This window comes from Oncorhynchus masou, chromosome 18 (assembly GCF_036934945.1).
Source record: "Oncorhynchus masou masou isolate Uvic2021 chromosome 18, UVic_Omas_1.1, whole genome shotgun sequence".
NCBI classification, from domain to species: Eukaryota; Metazoa; Chordata; class Actinopteri; order Salmoniformes; family Salmonidae; genus Oncorhynchus; species Oncorhynchus masou.
In genome coordinates, this window is record NC_088229.1 from 71,344,197 (window position 1) to 71,364,377 (window position 20,181).

At 46.9% G+C, this 20,181-nt stretch overlaps 1 protein-coding gene across 1 annotated transcript in view; it reads right to left on the reverse strand.

Moving 5' to 3' along the window:
- LOC135505239 (myosin phosphatase Rho-interacting protein-like) overlaps positions 1–20,181 on the reverse strand; it is a 79,368-nt gene that overhangs the window by 9,041 nt on the left and 50,146 nt on the right. Inside the window, 9 exon segments of the mRNA XM_064924425.1 lie at positions 3,302–3,419; positions 3,693–3,840; positions 7,988–10,624; positions 13,667–13,804; positions 13,900–14,577; positions 14,780–14,869; positions 16,271–16,339; positions 17,340–17,396; positions 19,941–20,039. Coding sequence (XP_064780497.1) covers positions 3,302–3,419; positions 3,693–3,840; positions 7,988–10,624; positions 13,667–13,804; positions 13,900–14,577; positions 14,780–14,869; positions 16,271–16,339; positions 17,340–17,396; positions 19,941–20,039 — 4,034 coding nt within the window.

Sequence of the window (20,181 nt, forward strand, 5' to 3'; positions counted from 1 at the left end):
AAGGGGTGCAGGGTTATAGACCCCAAGGGGTGCAGGTTATAGACCCCAAGGGGTGCAGGTTATGGACCCCAAGGGGTGCAGGTTATGGACCCCAAGGGGTGCACGTTATAGACCCCAAGGGGTGCAGGTTATGGACCCCAAGGGGTGCAGGTTATAGACCCCAAGGGTGCAGGTTATGGACCCCAAGGGGTGCAGGTTATGGACCCCAAGGGGTGCAGGTTCTAGACCCCAAGGGGTGCAGGTTATGGACCCCAAGGGGTGCAGGTTATAGACCCCAAGAGGTGCAGGTTATAGACCCCAAGGGTGCAGGTTATAGACCCCAAGGGGTGCAGGTTATAGACCCCAAGGGGTGCAGGTTATAGACCCCAAGGGGTGCAGGTTATGGACCCCAAGGGGTGCAGGTTATAGACCCCAAGGGGTGCAGGTTATAGACCCCAAGGGGTGCAGGTTATAGACCCCAAGGGGTGCAGGTTATAGACCAAGAGGTGCAGGTTATAGACCGCAAGGGGTGCAGGTTATAGACCGCAAGGGGTGCCGGTTTTGGACCCCAAGGGGTGCCGGTTTTGGACCCCAAGGGGTGCACGTTATAGACCAAGGGGTGCACGTTATAGACCCCAAGGGTGCACGTTATAGACCCCAAGGGGTGCACGTTATAGACCCCAAGGGTGCAGGTTATAGACCCCAAGGGGTGCAGGTTATGGACCCCAAGGGGTGCAGGTTATGGACCCCAAGGGGTGACCCCAAGGGGTGCGTTATAGACCCCAAGGGGTGCAGGTTATGGACCCCAAGGGGTGCACGTTATGGACCCCAAGGGGTGCAGGTTATGGACCCCAAGGGGTGCAGGTTATAGACCCCAAGGGGTGCAGGTTATAGACCCCAAGGGGTGCAGGTTATATGGACCCCAAGGGGGTGCAGGTTATGGACCCCAAGGGGGTGCACGTTATGGACCCCAAGGGGTGCACGTTATGGACCCCAAGGGGTGCACGTTATAGACCCCAAGGGGTGCAGGTTATGGACCCCAAGGGGTAAGGGGTGCAGGTTATAGACCCCAAGGGGTGCAGGTTATGGACCCCAAAGGGGTGCAGGTTATGGACCCCAAGGGGGGTCAGTACGTTATAGACCCCAAGGGGTGCAGGTTATAGGTTATGGACCCCAAGGGGTGCACGTTATGGACCCCAAGGGGTGCACGTTATGGACCCCAAGGGGTGCAGGTTATGGACCCCAAGAGGTGCACGTTATAGACCCCAAGGGGTGCACGTTATGGACCCCAAGGGGTGCAGGTTATGGACCCCAAGGGGTTCACGTTATAGACCCCAAGGGGTGCAGGTTATGAACCCCAAGGGGTGCATGTTATAGACCCCAAGGGGTGCAGGTTATAGACCAAGGGGTGCATGTTATAGACCCCAAGGGGTGCAGAATATAGACCAAGGGGTGCAGGTTATGGACCCCAAGGGGTGCAGGTTATAGACCCCAAGGGGTGCAGGTTATAGACCCCAAGGGGTGCAGGTTATGGACCCCAAGGGGTGGGTTATAGACCCCAAGGGTGCACGTTATAGACCCCAAGGGGTGCACGTTATGGACCCCAAGGGGGTTGACCCCAAGGTTATGGACCCTAAGGGGAGCAGGTTATGGACCCCAAGGGGTGCACGTTATATGGACCCCAAGGGGTGCAGGGTTGGTTATGGACCCCAAGGGTTGACCCCAAGGGGTGCAGGGGTGCACGTTATAGACCCCAAGGGGTGCAGGTTATGAACCCCAAGGGGTGCATGTTATAGACCCCAAGGGGTGCACGTTATAGACCCCAAGGGGTGCAGGTTATGGACCCCAAGGGGTGCACGTTATAGACCCCAAGGGGTGCACGTTATAGACTCCAAGGGGTTTACGTTATAGACCACAAGGGGTGCACTACACAGCTGATTCAACTCATCATCAAGTTTTGATTATTTGAATCAGCTGTGTATTGTTAGGGCAAATACCAAAACTTTCACCTCTTGGGAAACGCAGGTGTAAGGGTTGAATGTGTGGAGAGTCCATGCAAATCATTTCTACGGTGCAAAGTCTGAGGTGCAATAGGCTGTGTGTGCAGGTAGACATAGCTGTTCAGCAGTCTGATGGCCTGGTGGTAGAAGCTGTATCGATGCTCAGATACCGTTTCCCAGGTGGTAACAGAGTAAACAGTCCATGACTCAGGTGACTGCAGCCCTTGACGATCTTCCAGGCCTTCCTCAAACACTGCCTGTTGTAGATATAATAGGAGGGCAGGCAGCGTATTGGGCAGTCCATACCACCCTTTGTAGAGCCTTCCGGTTGAGGGCGGTGCAGTAGCTGTACCAGGCGGTGATGCAGCTGGTGTTGGATGCTCTCTATAGTGCAGCGGTAGAACTCCTTGAGGATCTGAGGACCCATGCTGAATTTCTTCAGTCGCCTGATGATGATGTTGGAGTCGTACATGGCTATGCAGATGTACAGGAGGGGACTGAGCACAACACCCCTGGGGGACCCCGTGTTGAGGGTCAGTGTGGCAGACTTGTGTTGCCTACCCTCACCACCTGGGGTACAGTTGCAGAGGGAGGTGTTCATACCCAGGACCTTGAGCTTAGTGTCAAGCATGGAGGGGCCTATGGTGTTGAAAGCTGAGCTGCAGGCGATGAACATCTTTCTTACATAGGTGTTGCTCTTGTCCAGGTGGGATAGGGCAGTGTGTAGGGCAATTGCGATTGTGTCATCTGTGGATATGTTGGGTCATTTGCAAATTTTAGTGGGCCCAGGTTGTCAGGTAAGGTGGAGCTGATTTGGTTCTTGGGACCAGCATCTCAAAGCACAGTCACACCATGAGTTGTTGATAATGAAGCAAATGCCTTCTCCTTTACTTTTCCCAGAAAGATTCCTCTGGCTACGCGATAATGGAAAACCCAGCAGGCTGTCTCTCAGGTCCAGCTGGTAGGAAATCCTCACTCTGAGCTCGTAACTTATTGTCTAGAGACTGTACATTTGCTAGTACAATACTAGGAAGTATTAGGTGATTGGCCATTCTCTTTAGTCTGACTAGAACACTAGCTTTCTTTTGGAATGAATGGAACTACTTTGGGAGAATTGAACAAAGGTTTGAATCTGTCAAATTTGTGGCGAGTAAATTGCCGATTTGATGACCAGGAGGTCATAGGAGATAATACTAGAAACATTTTTTGGGGCAAATAAAGTTTATAAAAATACACTAAAATAAACAAAAAGGATGGCAAAGTTGGCTAGGAGCTATCAACACGGCAAACATGTCAGTCGGTGCCATCTTGGCATAACTTACTCGTGTTGCCTGCATATCTCCTCTATGTCTGCGTTCTCTGTGTTGCTGTTGGACTTGCGGGCCTTGTCCAGCTCCTTCTCCAGCTCTGACCGGTGGGCGTTCTTCATCGCCTCGATCGCTGGGGCAACCAAAACAAAGAACGTCGTTATTTAGGAGAGATCACCAAGCATACCCGGACCACGTTAGGTAATCATGTCGTTTTAGAAAGAAAATCCACTGTTTTATAAAACAGAACCCAAAGACCATGATAACTCACCATTGTGGATTTGTGTACACAAGTGAACAAAATACTTAATGTTAGCCTGATGGTACTGCTAGCATGGGACACTAGGCCTATATGATTACCAAGGTGCTACTGCTGATAGGGTTAGCGTTAGCAATTACTACTGACCGGCTATGGTAGCAGCAGTCTCCTCGGCTAGCAGCCTCTCCTTTTCCTCGTGTAGGTTCTCCAGTGCTCTCTGGTTTTTCCTCTGCAGTTCTTCAATCACCTTCTGGTGGGACTCCTCCATGGCAGCAAAGCCCCTCTCACAGGTGGCCTATCAATGGAGGGGAATGGGTGAAAAGTGAATTTACACAAAACCATAAGCTAGTGCCAGGAGTTTCCTGCCTGACCATGTGACTTGATTAGGAAAACCTCTGGCCCCTAGTTATAGGGTATTTTTCGTGGTCAAACTCGATGTAGTTAAAGCCCAAAAAACTCTGACCCAAAACACCTGACCCACAACCACCGTTGACCATCTATTCACTGATCACTGACGACAAACACCAAGCTAGCTACTTTAGCTATTAACAACATAAGCCTCTGGTACAGAATACACAATACGTTGACGAAATGCGTAGGCAACGAGAACACAATGTGATTGAGAAGGCTGTGTTCTGTGTAGCCTAATTATCCCTGCAACAGTGAAGGTATTCAACCTCTGCCAAGATTTTAAGCCAAGTGAAAACCCGGGCCGTCTCGCTCATAAAACACCCATTACAAATTGAGTTCGTGTCATAGCGTGTCATATCGTTTGGCCGTCTATAATGTGAAAGACGTCCACTCTGTTTCTATTGGGGATGTCTTGATGGGATGTAGGAGGTTAAGTTGAGACCGAGTAGAACACTGGTGGATAATAGGCTGATTCTGTGGGGACAGACAGACAGTGGAGTCTGGTGTCTCCTCATCGTACTGTCTCTGGGCCAGCCTGTCTGTCAAATGAGGCACAATTGGCAGCGTCGCACCAACACATTTTTTAGCAGTATAGAGAAAGAAAGCTGGGGAGGGGAGGGGGTCTGATCAACACGGTTTTAGAGTCACTCACAATGCTATTATAATTACAGTGCATGTTTCCACAAGAGGGGATTTGAATGGCCTTCCGACCAGCTCGACCCAAAAGTTACTTTCCGTCCTCTATTCAGTGCTGCTCATCTGAGTACTGTCCTATGCTCCCTCTCTCGTTTCCTAAAACGTATTTTCACAGGGATAAGTCCCCAGCGCTCAGGAAACTGGCCCAGGAGGGAACAACCTTTGAGACTGAGCCAACCACCATGCCCACTGGCTGGGTATTTAGGGGCACTTCCTACTGTGACATCACAGCAAGCAACACCTGCCCTTTGTTTAGTGTGTGTGTGTGTGTGTGTGTGTGTGCGTTCGTGGGGGCCATTTCCTGTTTAGGGGAGTGGCTGGTGTATAGTATACAACTACATGTCAATAAAGTATGTCTGACTGGAGGGACTGTGTTCCAGGGATGAAACCGTCCTCGAGGACCAGGAAGGGATCTGCTAAAACGTTATTACTGATTTTACAATGTTATTACTGTTAAGAGGACTGCAAAAATGCTACCACATGTCCGTGTCCATACACAACAACAATACAAAGATAACAACACCAGCAGCAACAACAAAAGACCTGGTGTAGCGCAGGTCAATTCATGTCAGCTGTGTCCCCACGCTGTGTCCCCACGCTGTGCTCCCAAGCTGTGTCCCCACGCTGTATCCCCAAGCTGTGTCCCCAAGCTGTGTCCCCAAGCTGTGTCCCCAAGCTGTGTCCCCAAGCTGTGTCCCCACGCTGTGCTCCCACGCTGTGTCCCCAAGCTGTGTCCCCAAGCTGTGTCCCCACGCTGTGCTCCCAAGCTGTGTCCCCAAGCTGTGTCCCCACGCTGTGCTCCCAAGCTGTGTCCCCAAGCTGTGTCCCCACGCTGTGCTCCCAAGCTGTGTCCCCACGCTGTGCTCCCAAGCTGTGTCCCCACGCTGTGCTCCCAAGCTGTGTCCCCAAGCTGTGTCCCCACACTGTGCTCCCAAGCTGTGTCCCCACGCTGTGCTCCCAAGCTGTGTCCCCACGCTGTGCTCCCAAGCTGTGTCCCCACGCTGTGCTCCCAAGCTGTGTCCCCAAGCTGTGTCCCCACGCTGTGCTCCCAAGCTGTGTGCTCCCAAGCTGTGTCCCCACGCTGTGCCCAAGCTGTGTCCCCAAGCTGTGCTCCCAAGCTGTGTCCCCAAGCTGTGCTCCCAAGCTATTGTCCAGAAAACCACAGCTTTTAAAACTATTCATGTGCTGGAGCCTGATTATAAATGCTGTGTCCCCACCATGACTGATGCTCCCATATATAAAAACACCTGGGTATGTTGGATATGATATGTTCCCCAAAGCTGTGCTCCCATTAGATCTTGTTTTGTCCCCCAAGGAAGTAAATATCAATCAAATATATTTATGCCCTTCTTGTCCCGTCAAGTGCTGTGTAAAACCCCAAACAGCAAGCAATACAGGTGTGTCCCCAATGTTATTACTGTTGACTGCAAAAATGCTACCACATGTCCGTGTACAAAGATCACAACACCAGCAGCAACAACCCACGTCAATTCATATGTCCCCAAGCTGTGTCCCCAAGCTGTGTCCCCAAGCTGTGTCCCCACGCTGTGTCCCCACGCTGTGTCCCCACGCTGTGTCCCCAAGCTGTGTCCCCAAGCTGTGTCCCCACGCTGTGTCCCCAAGCTGTGTCCCCAAGCTGTGTCCCCAAGCTGTGTTCCCAAGCTGTGTCCCCACGCTGTGTTCCCAAGCTGTGTCCCCAAGCTGTGTTCCCAAGCTGTGTCCCACGCTGTGTTGCCAAGCTGTGTCCCCAAGCTGTGTCCCCAAGCTGTGTCCCCACGCTGTGCTCCCAAGCTGTGTCCCCAAGCTGTGTCCCCACGCTGTGTCCCCAAGCTGTGCTCCCAAGCTGTGCTCCCAAGCTGTGTCCCCAAGCTGTGTCCCCAAGCTGTGTTCCCAAGCTGTGTTCCCAAGCTGTGTTCCCACGCTGTGCTCCCAAGCTGTGTCCCCAAGCTGTGTCCCCAAGCTGTGTTCTAAACCTGAGTAGGAGAACCCATGTCATCTGCTTAGAAACAGTCACTATTCAGGCCCAATAAAAACACGCAGAAAACAACAACAGCTCTTAAAACTATTCATGTAAAGCTGGAGCCTGATTATAAATGACCTGTGTAATTACCTGTCTACAACGTAATGTAGAGACCATGACAATGGGATAAAAGTTTTTTAATTTTTTAAAACATGAATTCTATGTAGTCTAAATAAATAATAATAAGACAGGATCTATGATATATAAAAACACCTGGGTATGTTGGATATGGACTATATGTTCACATACATTACCAAAGATTCTAGGTATATGATCATGGTGGAATGTGGTTAAAATACTTTTTTTTTTTTTAGCTGCGATTAGATCTTGTTTTGCATTTCTTCCTTTAAAAGAATAACGTTTCCAAGGAAGTAAATATCAATCAAATATATTTATAAAGCCCTTCTTACATCAGCTGACGTCAAAGAGTGCTGTACAGAAACCCAGTCTAAAACCCCAAACAGCAAGCAATACAGGTGTAGAAGCACCTGCATTGCAAATATGTCTACGCTTCAAGCATTCGGCAATGTTTTGATAGCCTGTCAATTATTATAAGTTCAATCAGCATGTCAGAAGGGGGGAAAGGTTAATTATTGTCAGTTAAAGCAAAAGCACATCAAAAAGACAAAAGAGGTAAGCCCCATGCACCTTCAAATGCAGGTCATTTCAACTTCCTCCTCGAGTCCACTCGATTATCTAAATCATGTATTTGTTGAGGACATCCATAGGTAGACAGCTTTAAAAAGGGCTTCAACCGTTTGCAATTGACACTTCTAATACATACGACACCTACTGAAGCAAGGAATCTGTAATGAAGCACATCAGATTGTCTCTTCCGAAGAATTGCTTTTATCAACAACTATACCTGCTGAGATGCTCGTTTCACATTGGATGTGTAAATATGCTGATAGACACTAAATAACATGACCAGAATTCTTTGTCAGCCTGACTTTCATGGGACTGTAAGAGAGGTTCTGGTTGGCCTACGCAGATGGGTTATCTCCCACATAAACAATGTTCCAGTTGGGATTTCGGAGAAGAAGTTCTGGTTAACTAACCTTTTTCCTGTCAAACAAAACGGGCTCCTCAGCGCACACCTAGCGTCAACAACCACATGCACTAGCAGTGGATTAGTCACCATGCAACACTGGAGGATACTGATATACAAAGGAAAGCAACCAGAGTGAGGATAGCAGGGCTAAGGAGTGGGTCGGGAGGGTGGGGGGGTAAGGAGTGGGTCGGGAGGGTGGGGGGGGTGCCAAGGAGAAAAGGCATCACGGACGGAGGAACAGAAAGGACAAGGAAAGGCTTCCACCTTCAGATTCTCCAGGTCTTTGTCATATTTCAGCCGGAGGTTAGCTGGGTCACCCTGGAGCTCCCTCCGCTTCATCTCCTCTGTCATGGCCGAGACCTGGGCCACCAGCTCCTGGATGCGCTCCTTGAGGGCGGAGGTTGTGGAGGTCTCAGGGGACATCGTCCCATCCTCTGCCCCAGTGGGATAGCTTCCTCCTGGGGTGACATCCATCTGATGGTGGAGCTTCTCCAGTAGGACGATCCTCTCTGTCTCGTGTTTCTTCTTCAGGTTCTCCATGCAGACAGTCAGAGAGTCGATCTCCTTCACGTTTTCTTCACGTTCTAGACGCAATATCTCAGACACCTTCGCCACTTCCTGTCGCAGATTTTCTGTTTCCTGTGTGTAGACGTCCTTGGTCTCCCTCAGCTCCAGCTTGTGCTTGGCTACCATGTCTTGCAGCTGTATGGCCTTGTCCAGGGAGTCAATGGGCTCCCCTTCGATCTGAATGTGTGTTACTGGTCTAGTATCTTCACTCATAGTTCTTTCAAGGCGTTGCAGAGGATTCTGCTGATCCGCCAATTTGGATTGGAGTTCTCGGTTCTGTTCTCCCAATAGAAAGCAGCTGGCACAGTCAGAGTTGCCAATCTGAAGTTTCTTAACCTGTGTTTCTTTCAGTTCTTTCTCGTGTTGGAAGTTCAGCCTGCTGATGAGATAGGCCATGTGAGCTTCTGTGGCTGCGTCTTGAAGGTGCTCAGACCATTGTTTCTTAACTTTGCCGGAATCAAAGCTAGCTAGGACCAAGGACAGGAGGGTGTCATTTGTGGACATTTCAATGGTGGAGGCAATTAGATTAAACAAATACACTTTCTCTTGCAATGCCTCTGTTAGATCTTTCAAAATGAGCGTGTTGGTGTCGTTATCAAGCCAGCTGCACCAATTCAAAAGGTCTGCTTGAATGGTCTGTGTCATCACAGTCATCTTATTATCAACTTCCATCTTGGGTCGAGGACAAATCCTGTTCATCAACATCAACATGCTCTTCTCAGCTACCGTACGTTGTACTACATGCCTTTCAAAACTACACACACGTTCACCTTCAGTCTCGCATGGGCTAACCTCTAAAGCGTTCAACAGACCACTCCAGAACGCTGCGTCTAATACCAACCTTTTCATTACTCTCTGACTTACTTCATCTGGCTCTTCTTCAAAGGATCCAAGGCAGTCTGTGATATGTAAAGAGCTTTTCAGATCAAGTAGTGTTTTCTCCACACTAACATCAAGCTTCACTAACACCTCTAAAACCCGACTAAGGGCCTCAGACTTCATCTTTATCTCACCGACTACTTGCTTTATAACACTTTTGTCTGCTACCTTCCTCTCACCTGTCTGCATCAAGTCTTCACTAACATTCACTTCTCTTTCTCCCCTAGCCGACTTTGCCTTTACCCCCAACTTTGCTCGCAACATCCTAATCTCATTCTCTGCCTCTAAAAGTTTCAGATTCTGGACTCTCTCCGATTCCTGGTTTCTAGCTTGAAGTTCAACTTTCTGAGTTTGAAGTTCTCTACAGAGATCTTCCTTTTCCAAGAGCTTGGCCCCTGTTGCCTCCAGCTGCTCTTTGAGTTGCCCTTTCTCCTTAGGAGCACCTTCCTCTGCCATCTGAAATCCCAGACCTTTGAGAGTGGCCTCTTTCAGCTGCAGTCTCCTCTCCCCGTCCTTCAGGCCGCTTCCTAGCACCTCCAATGTGACAAGGGCCTCATGAAGCTTCACAGACTTCTCATTCAACTCTCTCTCAAAGAACTCCCGGTCGATAGCATTGGCTTGGCTCTCTGCTAGTCTGGCCCTGACTCCGTTCAGCTCTTCTAGGATCAGTAGGTGCTGTTTCCCGCCTTGCAGGTTGATCAGCTCAGCTTTGAGCCTGTCGATCTCCCTATCTGCCTCAGTTAGTTGGTTCACTATCTCCTGATAGCGCTGGTTCAGCGCTCCGTTTTCGCTCTTTAGAAGTTCAACCCTGTGGGACAAAGCCCGTACAACGATCTCGTGACTTTCCGAGTGGTCTTCGATTTGACACAGTGGTCCGTAAGGGGTCTTCTGGCTCTCCACCTTCTGAACCCATCCTAGCATGTCCTCCATGGCCAGGAGATGCGATTCGTAACTGTGGATGCTTTCGCCCGCCCTGGCCAAGCTCTGCATCATGGTCTTGTTGTCTACCTCTTGTTGAAACTTCCAGCTCTCCAAAAGCCTCTGGCAACTACCCTGTTGTCCTATTTCCAGACTACCCTCCAGGTAGAATTCACTGTGAGATCGTAGCAATCTAACCAGTCCCTTCAGAGTCAACGACTTTCCTGATATCAAGTCCTCTAGCTCTTGAATCCTGTCTGCACTATCTTCGATCAAAAAGCCAACAGTCTTTTTGACGGGCGGCTCTGAAGAAGGGGCTGTTGTTTGGGGGTGGGAAAGGTAAAGTTCCTTGATGGAGAGGTGGGAAAGCGAGAGGCCAAGCTGTGCCTGCATATTACGCTTTTTCAGTTCTTGCAGCTGCAGGAGCTCTTTGGTCTCCTGATACTTCCTTGCTAAGCTCTGCGCTTGAGAACTAACCAGTTCCGGCCTCTTCGTCTGGGGCTCGATATCAGCCTCCAGAACCAAAGGGAGATCCAGCTTGGAAAAGGGGACCAGAAAGTTGGTTAACACACACAGCAGGGGTGAGAAAGGCTAGCTAAATTGTTTTAGGTAATACATCAATGATTTCCCTCAGAGCAATTTAACATTATGAAATCATAATATAAAGCACCAGTCAAAAGTTTGGACACACCTGCTCATTCCAAGGGTTTTCCTTTATTTTATTTTTTTTACCATTTTCTACATTGTATAATAATAATGAAGACATTACAACTATGAAATAACACGTATGGTATCATGTAGTAACCAAAAAAGGGTTGAACAAATCAAAATATATTTTATATTTCAGATTCTTCAAAGTAGCCACCCTTTGCCTTGATGACAGCTTTGCACACTCTTGGCATTCTCTCAACCAGCTTTATGAGGTCACCTGGAATGCATTTCAATTAACAGGTGTGCCTTGTTAAAAGTTAATTTGTGGAATTTCTTTCCTTTTTAATGCGTTTGAGCCAATCAGTTGTTTTGTGACAAGGTAGGGGTGGTATACAGAAGCTAGCCCTATTTGGTAAAAGACCAAGTCTATACTACAGCAAGAACAGCTCAAATAAGCAAAGTGAAATGACAGTCCATCATTACTTTAGAACATGGTCAGCCAATACAGAAAATTGAGAACTTTAAGTTTCTTCAAGTGCAGTTGGAAAAACCATCAAGTGCTATGATGAAACTGGCTCTCATGAGGACCGCAACAGGAACGGAAGACTCAGAGTTACCTCTGCTGCAGAGGATAAGTTCATTAGAGTTACCAGCCTCAGAAATTGCAGCTCAAATAAATGCTTCACAGAGTTCAAGTGACAGACACATCTCAACATCAACTGTTCAGAGGAGACTGTGTGAATCAAGCCTTCATGATTGAATTGCTGCAAAGAAAAAACTACTAAAGGACACCAAGAAGGAGAAGAAACACAAGCAATGGACATTAGACCAGTGGAAATCTGTCCTTTGGTCTGATGAGTCCAAATTGGAGATTTTTTGGTTCCAACCGCCGTGTCTTTGTGAGACACAGAGTAGGTGAACGGATGATCTCCGCATGTGTGGTTCCCCCGTGAAGCATGGAGGAGGTGGTGTGATGGTGCTTTGCTGGTAACAAAGTCTGATTTATTTAGAATTCAAGGCACACATAACCAGCATGGCTACCACAGCAGTCTGCAGCAAAACACCATCCCATCTGGTTTGCACTTAGTGGGACTATCATTTGATTTTCAAAAGGACAATGACCCAACACACCTCAAGGCTGTGTAAGAGCTATTTGACCAAGAAGGAGAGTGATGATCTGGCCTTCACAATCACCCAACCTCAACCCAATTGAGATGGTTTGGGATGAGTTGGACCACAGAGTGAAGGAAAAGCAGCCAACAAGTGCTCAGCATATGTGGGAACTCCTTCAAGACTGTTGGAAAAGCATTCCTCATGAAGCTGGTTGAGAGAACTCCAAGAGTGTGCAAAGCTGTCAAGGCAAAGGGTGGCTACTTTGAAGAATCTAAAATATATTTTGATTTGTTTAACACTTTAGTTACTACATGATTCCATTATTTCATAGTTTTGATGTCTTCAATATTATTCTACAATGTATAAAATAGTTTTAAAAAATAAACAAAAACCCTTGAATGAGTAGGTGTGTCCAAACTTTTGACTGGTACTGTATATCATTTTGACTTCAACATTATGCCATTTAACAATAACGAAGAAAAACATTACAGCTTCTATCATTAGGCCAAATTATGAGAATTAGAGCGCCGGAAAGAGATTTAATGGCCATGATTAGTGAATCACAAATTAGCATGCACATTAAATGGTTAAGGAGTTCATTCACGGGGTAAGTAATGCAAAGTTAGTGCTAGCTAGGTGGTTTAATTAGAGATAGGAGGCATACCAGGTTCTTGGAATAAACTATGTTCTTGAGATATCCTTTTCCTGAATTCTTCCCGCTCTTCACAAAACATTTCTCAAAAAGGCACTCATCACATCACATTTCATTGCGTAATAGCAATAACAATGCAGGCCAGAACTAAAATCAAACAGTGTAACGAATGTGAAAATTGCTTCTTAAAACCCCAAATAAGTAAAAACAACACGAACAGGAAATTAATTATTTTCTCCTGAAATGACCTTTTTTTTTGTTGGCTTTAGCAAAAAAAATGCAAAGGATAATAAAGGATAAGCATAAACTAACCAGATTCTCTCCCTACCTAAACATCAAAGCCGTCAACTCAAAAACGTCCCCTTTTGAACTGAATCAAATTTGTTACACAAGCTATCCAAGAAAACCAACTATCTTTGATAAAACTCAGATGATTTACACAATTAAGTGGTGAAGAATTCAAAAAAGCATACATTATAACCCTCCTTACGGACACACTCTGACCCGCTCTCTAACACACACACACACACACACCTATTATCTGCATAAAGGCCTGGAGCGCACATCAGTAAAAAGACGAACGGATGGTCGGGAACAGCAGTAAAAACACAAAACATCTGAAATCCATTCAAATAAAAATCCATCAGGAGACAAGCCAGACCATGTTATTTTATACAGTTCTGAGGCAAACGTCATTATTTCAACTACTATGGTCGTACTGTTGAAGTCAAGTGTGCATTTATGCCATTCTACAGCATCACAGGAACACCGAAAAGGAAACCTATCCATCTAAATGTTAATCGTTAATTGAATGCATCACGTTCGATACACATGCATGACTTTGCGACATCTGTCATCACCTAAAAAAAAAAAAAACATCAGCAAGAAGCCGTAAAAGGAGTGATAAAAACAAGATGTTTCTCCTCACATGCAACGAACGGACTCATGCAAAGGAACATTCTGGAGACGTTTTGGAGCCCTGATGTCAGTCAGTTTGATGTTCTCTCACAATTAAAATACAACATGCAAAAAGGAGGTTATGAAATGAAAAGAGAACACCACCGCTCAATCTGCACGGTTTACTTCATGAAATCTTAACTCAACAGGACTGCCTATAGAGAACAGAACAGCTCTGAGGAGAAGAAAAGCTCTGTGGTGCTTACCTGGGAGACGTATCCAGAACAGATGTGCTGCTCTCTCTCCAGAGCCGTCCTCAGCTGGACCTCCAGATTCTGTTTGTGCTGGTTGGAGTGCAGCAGCTGCTGGTGACAGCTCCCCAAATGCAGCTTCAGCTCTTCTACCTGGGAGAGGCAAGGTACAATGGACAAGGTGAACACTGACCTATCAGCAACCTCTGACCTTTGACGTTGATCTCGGTTCCCATAAAAACACCCACCCCTTTCTTGTAGCTCTCCAGCAGTTTCTCCAGCTTGGCCGTCTCCCTGGTCTGCAGTGTCGAGGGCAGAGTTACCCTCCTCTCATCCCTGATGGGTGTCTGCTCTACCTGCTGCCAGCGTTGCTCGATCTCCACCTCCACCTTCTGTTGCCTCTCCAGGGAGGGGGGACCCACGCACTCACCCCCAGGGCTGCCTTCACTCCCTCCCCCCTTCTCAAAGTCCATCCTCCCGCCCTCGGAGCCTGCTGGTTGGTCCTTGGAGGAGCCAGTGACAGATTCATACCTCCTCCGTCGTTCTTCCCTCCTCCGGTTCCGATCGGGGTCTCCTATGTCAGTCTGCAGGGGCTCAGCCTTCTGGGCCCGCTGCTGGGCCAAAGCCTGGGCAATGGGTCGGAACTCGCCCCAGTCGAAGGTCTTTGAGCGGCCTTGTTGTCTGCGCTCGCGTGCCCGGCTCTTCTTAGGGCCTGGACCTGGCTCACGCTCTACGGACGAGGTCTCGGAGGAAGGGGAGTCCTGGGTCACATCTGGCTGAACCAGCCCCTCCAGTGGGGAGAAGGAGCTGTGGTTGCTAGCCACGTCTGGAGCGGTGGAGGGTCTGACATTCTTCAAGACAGCCTGGATCCAGTTCCTCCGTATGCCTGCAGTCATGGCCGACAGGGTGTGCAAGCCCTCCCGGGTCTGAGGAGGACAGTTAGGACGTTAGATTCACACTGTCCAATAACAGCTATCCGATTGGGTGACAGTGAAGGGCTCCGTTACATCCATACAACGACATGCTTTTTGATAATAAAAAGTGACAAAAATGGTTAGATAAATGCAAATCAAATCATTATTACGATATTAAATATTCTGAGACTGTATGTGAGTGAGTGGGGCTTACATGTATCTGGAAGCCGTAGTTGCGTTGAGCCTGGTATTCAGTGACATTATAACACATAGACAGGTCTATCTCCCCGTCCAGATCTGAAGCCTGCAATACAGCATTATTACAGATGGTGAAGTCAGGAACAGAATAGTCTATTAGCAGCATACAAGCAGACAGTTTTCAGGGACAATTCTTTTGAAACTGGCTACTGTGTACTTACGGCGAACAAAAATATAAAACGCAACATGCAACAATTTCAAAGAGTTTACATTTCATATAAGGAAATCAGTTAAATTAATTTCATTAGGCCCTAATCTGTGTATTTCACATGACTGGGGAATACAGATATGCATGTTGGTCAAAGATGACTTTAAAAAAAAGTAAGGGCGTGGATAAGAAAACCAGTCAGTATCTGGTGACCATCTGCCTCATGCAGCGTGGCACATCTCCTTCACATAGAGTTGATCAGGCTGTTGATTGTGGCCTGTGGAATGTTCTCCCACTCCTGTTCAAAGGCTGTGTAAAGTTGCTGGATATTGGCAGGAACTGGAACACAGTGTCATACACGTCAATCCAGAGCATCCCAAACATGCTCAATGGGTGACATGTCTGGTGAGTATGCAGACAGTGGAAGAACTGGGACATTTTCACCTTCCAGGAATTGTGTACAGATCCTTGGGACATGGGGCCGTGCATTATCATGCTAAAACATGAGGTGATGGAGGCAAATGAATGGCAAGACAATGGTCCTCAGGATCTCTTCACGGCATACAAATTGTCATCGACAAAATGCAATTATTCTAGTTGTCCATAGCTTAAGCCTGCCCATACCATACCCCCCCAATGGGGCACTCTGTTCACAACGTTGACATCAGCAAACAGCTCACCCACACAGTCTATGAAGCTTCCCTGAGACGGTTTCAGACAGTTTGTGCAGAAATTATTCAGTTTGTGCAAACCCACAGTTTCATCAGCTGCCTGGGTGGCTGGTCTCAGACCATCCCACAAGGTGAAGAAGTCAGATGTGGAGGTCCTGGCCTGGCGTGTTTGAGGCCGGTTGGACGAACTTCCAAATTCTCTAAAACAATGTTCGAGGCCAGCTTTTATTGTCCCCAGCAGAAGGTGCACCTGTGTAATGATCATGCTGTTTAATCAGCTTCTTGATATGACACACCGGCCAGGTGGATGGATTATCTTGGCAAAGGAGAAATACTCACTAACAAGGATGTAAACAAGTTTGTGCACAACATTTGAGATAAATAAGCTTTTTGTGCACATGGAGCATTTCTGGGATCTTTTATTTCAGCTCATGAAACATGGGACCAACACTTTACATGTTGCTTTTATATTTTTGTTTAGTATACAACGTTATCAATAGGAAACCAATACTGTATTGACGAACATGTATTCATTTATTTTAAAGATAACTACTGCCCTTGCTATAGTCGGTCACAGTTAAACTAGCACGATGGACGAGTCTGGATGGATTTAGAGAGAAAAAGTCACCTCTTCAGCAATGGAGTCCTTGTAGTAACGGAGGCTGTGGTCCGTCAGTACGAACCAAAACTTTGTCCACTGTAGAGGGGAGAGAGAGAGAGAGAACACAACAGAGTTCACTGGGAATACATCAACTGTTCTGTTAGTCCAGTAGACTGAGAATAATCAAATCACATTTTAGTTTTTAAAGCCCTATTTACATCAGCCAATGTCAGAAAGTGCTGTACAGAAACCCAGCCAAAACACCCAAAATACAATGCATATATAGAAGAATAAAACATATATTTAGCGCCAGTGAGAGTTATCACAATGACATTAGGAGCTCGGTTTCTGTATGCAATATATACATTTGAGTAATTCAACGAAGTGATATACAGTAGTGAGTGCATACGTTTTCATACTGGTCCCCAGTGGGAAGCGAACCCACAACCCTGCCGTTATAAGCGCCATGCTCTACCAACTGAGCTACGCTACACACAGCACAGACAACTACCCGAACAAACTCATAGAAGAGGATACTGAAGTGATGTTAGTCCTCTGAACAGTAAGGATTTCTATGAGAGCTGTGTGTTAACTTGGACTGTGCAATATATCAAATCAAAGGGGCGGCAGGGTAGCCTAGTGGTGAGAGCGTTGGACTAGAAACCAGAAGGTTGCAAGTTCAAACCCCCGAGCTGACATGGTACAAATCTGTCGTTCTGCCCCTGAACAGGCAGTTAACCCACTGTTCTAGGCCGTCATTGAAAATAATGTCCTAGGCCGTCATTGAAAATAAGAATTTGTTCTTAACCTACTTGCCTAGTTAAATAAAGATTAAATAAAGTTTAAAAATAAAAAAAGACGGACTGACGCTCGGCTCGAAAGGCCATAGAATACTAGAACATTCTAGAAGGGTGAACGTTCAGATGACTACTGCTACTGATTCCCTGCTTTTTTCTGACAAATTAAAAATTAACAATGTAAATACGATTTTCAAATAATTTTTCAAGTGTCATGATTTCTAAGGAACATATAAAAACAAAAAAAAACACAGCATGAGTTGTTTTGGGGATGTTTGTAGGTATGGTTTGTTGTTTACTTGTCCATGCTCATCCAGCTTCACCATCCAACCTTTCTTGAAGTTCAGCAAGTCCGGCTGGAAAAAGAAACAAAAAGACAGTGTTTACACACCATCCCTAAAAGCATCCCTTCAAATCGACTCTTTAAAAACGCCAATGAAATCAAGCCATGGCCCAGTAAAGTCTAGTGACGCCACACAGCAACATCACGCAAGATGAACCAAGAGATGCTGAAACACACAGAAACCAGGTGACCAAAGTTAGTCTTTTTTTTAAAAAAAACAACTTCTATCTGGGATCCACGCAGGCCTTCATAACTTTAACATGGCATACGTACAGCTGAAAGAAAAGGTATGAGTTATCACAACTACAGTACATAGCTGACAGAAACATTGTAATTCCAACACTCTGTATTTTCTGCACTTTGTTAAATAGATGTTGACGTATTTGGACAATTTTGAGTATTTTGAACATTTGCATGGTTAAAAAATACACTTCATTAGTTAACTTAATGTCTGAGAAAGAGCGGGGAAACAAAAGAGGTAGAAGTTTCCCCTGGACACAGACCTAGGATCAGATTGCCTTAGCACTAATCATTTGGAGGATACAATAATAACTGACCCTGGACTAGTGCTTAGGGGAAACATGTATCTACTCCACTATGCATCACAGATCCTGCTATACAAGTCTTAGTGCTGAGTAAAACAGTTCATGTCTGCTGTGGTTTCACACAGTGGGAGAAACACACACACACACACAGTGGGAGAACACACACACACACACACAGTGGGAGAACACACACACACAGTGGGAGAACACACACACACAGTGGGAGAACACACACACACAGTGGGAGACACACACACACACACACAGTGGGAGAACCCACACACACACACACAGTGGGAGAACACACACACACACACAGTGGGAGAACACACACACAATGGGAGAACACACACACACAATGGGAGAACACACACACACACACAGTGGGAGAACACACACACACACACACACAGTGGGAGAATACACACACACACAGTGGGAGAATACACACACACACAGTGGGAGAACACACACACACGTGCAAACGCACACACACATTCAAACACAAAATGGGAGAATGGCTGAACACAGGACACACAGTGGGAGCTGCCCACACACACACGTGCAAACGCACACACACATTCAAACAGTGCAAAATGGGTGCCAACAAACAGAGGCCTGAAAGCCATGGCTGAACACAGGATAACCTGGAGAGGACCCATCACAGCCCCCTTGCCTGTACTGTCCCCCCTGCAGCGTGGAGGACTCACATTAGGACGTCCCAGCCACGTCACCCATCACAACCCCCATCTCTGAAAAAGCATGTCCCAGCCATGTCACCCATCACAACCCCCTTGCCTGTACTGTCCCAGCCACGTCACCCATCACAGCCCCCTTGCCTGTTCTCTACAGTTTAATCCTCAACCAACGCAGACATGAAAACCCTTGCCACTAGAACAGTCGGAAAGAGCAGGAACCAAAAGATTCAGAGGTGCAGACTAATAGATCATAAACCACCACAATCCCTAGACGACCTATTTTATTAAACTAACAAAAAGGCACGGTGTACCAAAATGGGTTCGTTCCTTCATTACGACGGCTGAGCCAGGAGCTGCTGTAGCAGCACGTTCAGTACCATGTGGCTGAAAGGTTTAGTGGTTCCACAGCACACCATGACTCATCATTATCATAACATTATCATTAGCTAAGGCCTGCTGCACCCTTTGTCAACCCAAATACTTTGCCTCCTTATCTTTCATTATTGCTGCTGGGTTGTCGAGCAGGAACCTGGACAGTAAGCATTTCATTGGACGGTTGAGAGAACGTTTATCCCGTACGTACGCCGACTAAAATTTGAATGCTCTTAACACCGGTCACTCGACCTATACTCTCCACCAACTCAACGACCCATTTAAAAGCTCCACTCAGCAGGGATAAAGTCGTCCCCTGGCATTGCTGATGACCTATTAGCCTGCAGCTCTAGGAGAACATAAGAACTATTGTGATGTTATCTGGACCTGGAGAGAAAGCTCCCCTACACACACACACACACACACACACACACACACACACACACACACACACACACACACACACACACACACACACACACACACACACACACACACACACACACACACACACACACACACACACACACACACACACACACACACACACACACACACACACACACACACACACACACACACACACACACACACACACACACACACACACACACACACACACACACACACACACACACACACACACACACACACACACCTTAAGTAAACAATCAGCGCTAACTGATTACAATGTTCTCAGTTGAAAAGTCCACCTGGTGTATTTGAGTATGTCAGAATGACACACCCGAGAGGCGACAAACAAACACTGAATGACGGAAGAGAGGAAAGTCAATCAATCAAATGTATTTATAAAGCCCTTTTAATTGTTATTATTATTATTATTTTTTACACCAGCTGATGTCACAAAGTTCTGTACAGAAACCCAGTCTAAAACCCCCAAACAGCAACCAATGCAGATGTAGAGACTGAAATGGTACTCACGGTCATGACGGACTCGGTGGTCCTACGGTCCAGGGACTTGGCTCGTCTGAGAGGGGGCAGAGTGGAAGGGAAGTCCAGGCCCTGGTCATGTCTCTGCTCCTGAAACACACAACGTAACATCAACACTCCAGCAGCCATTTGGGTTAAAATTAAATCGGCATGGCCGATTAATTCGGGCCGATTTCAAGTTTTCATAACAATCTGTAATTGCCATTTTTGGACGCCGATTACATTGTACTCC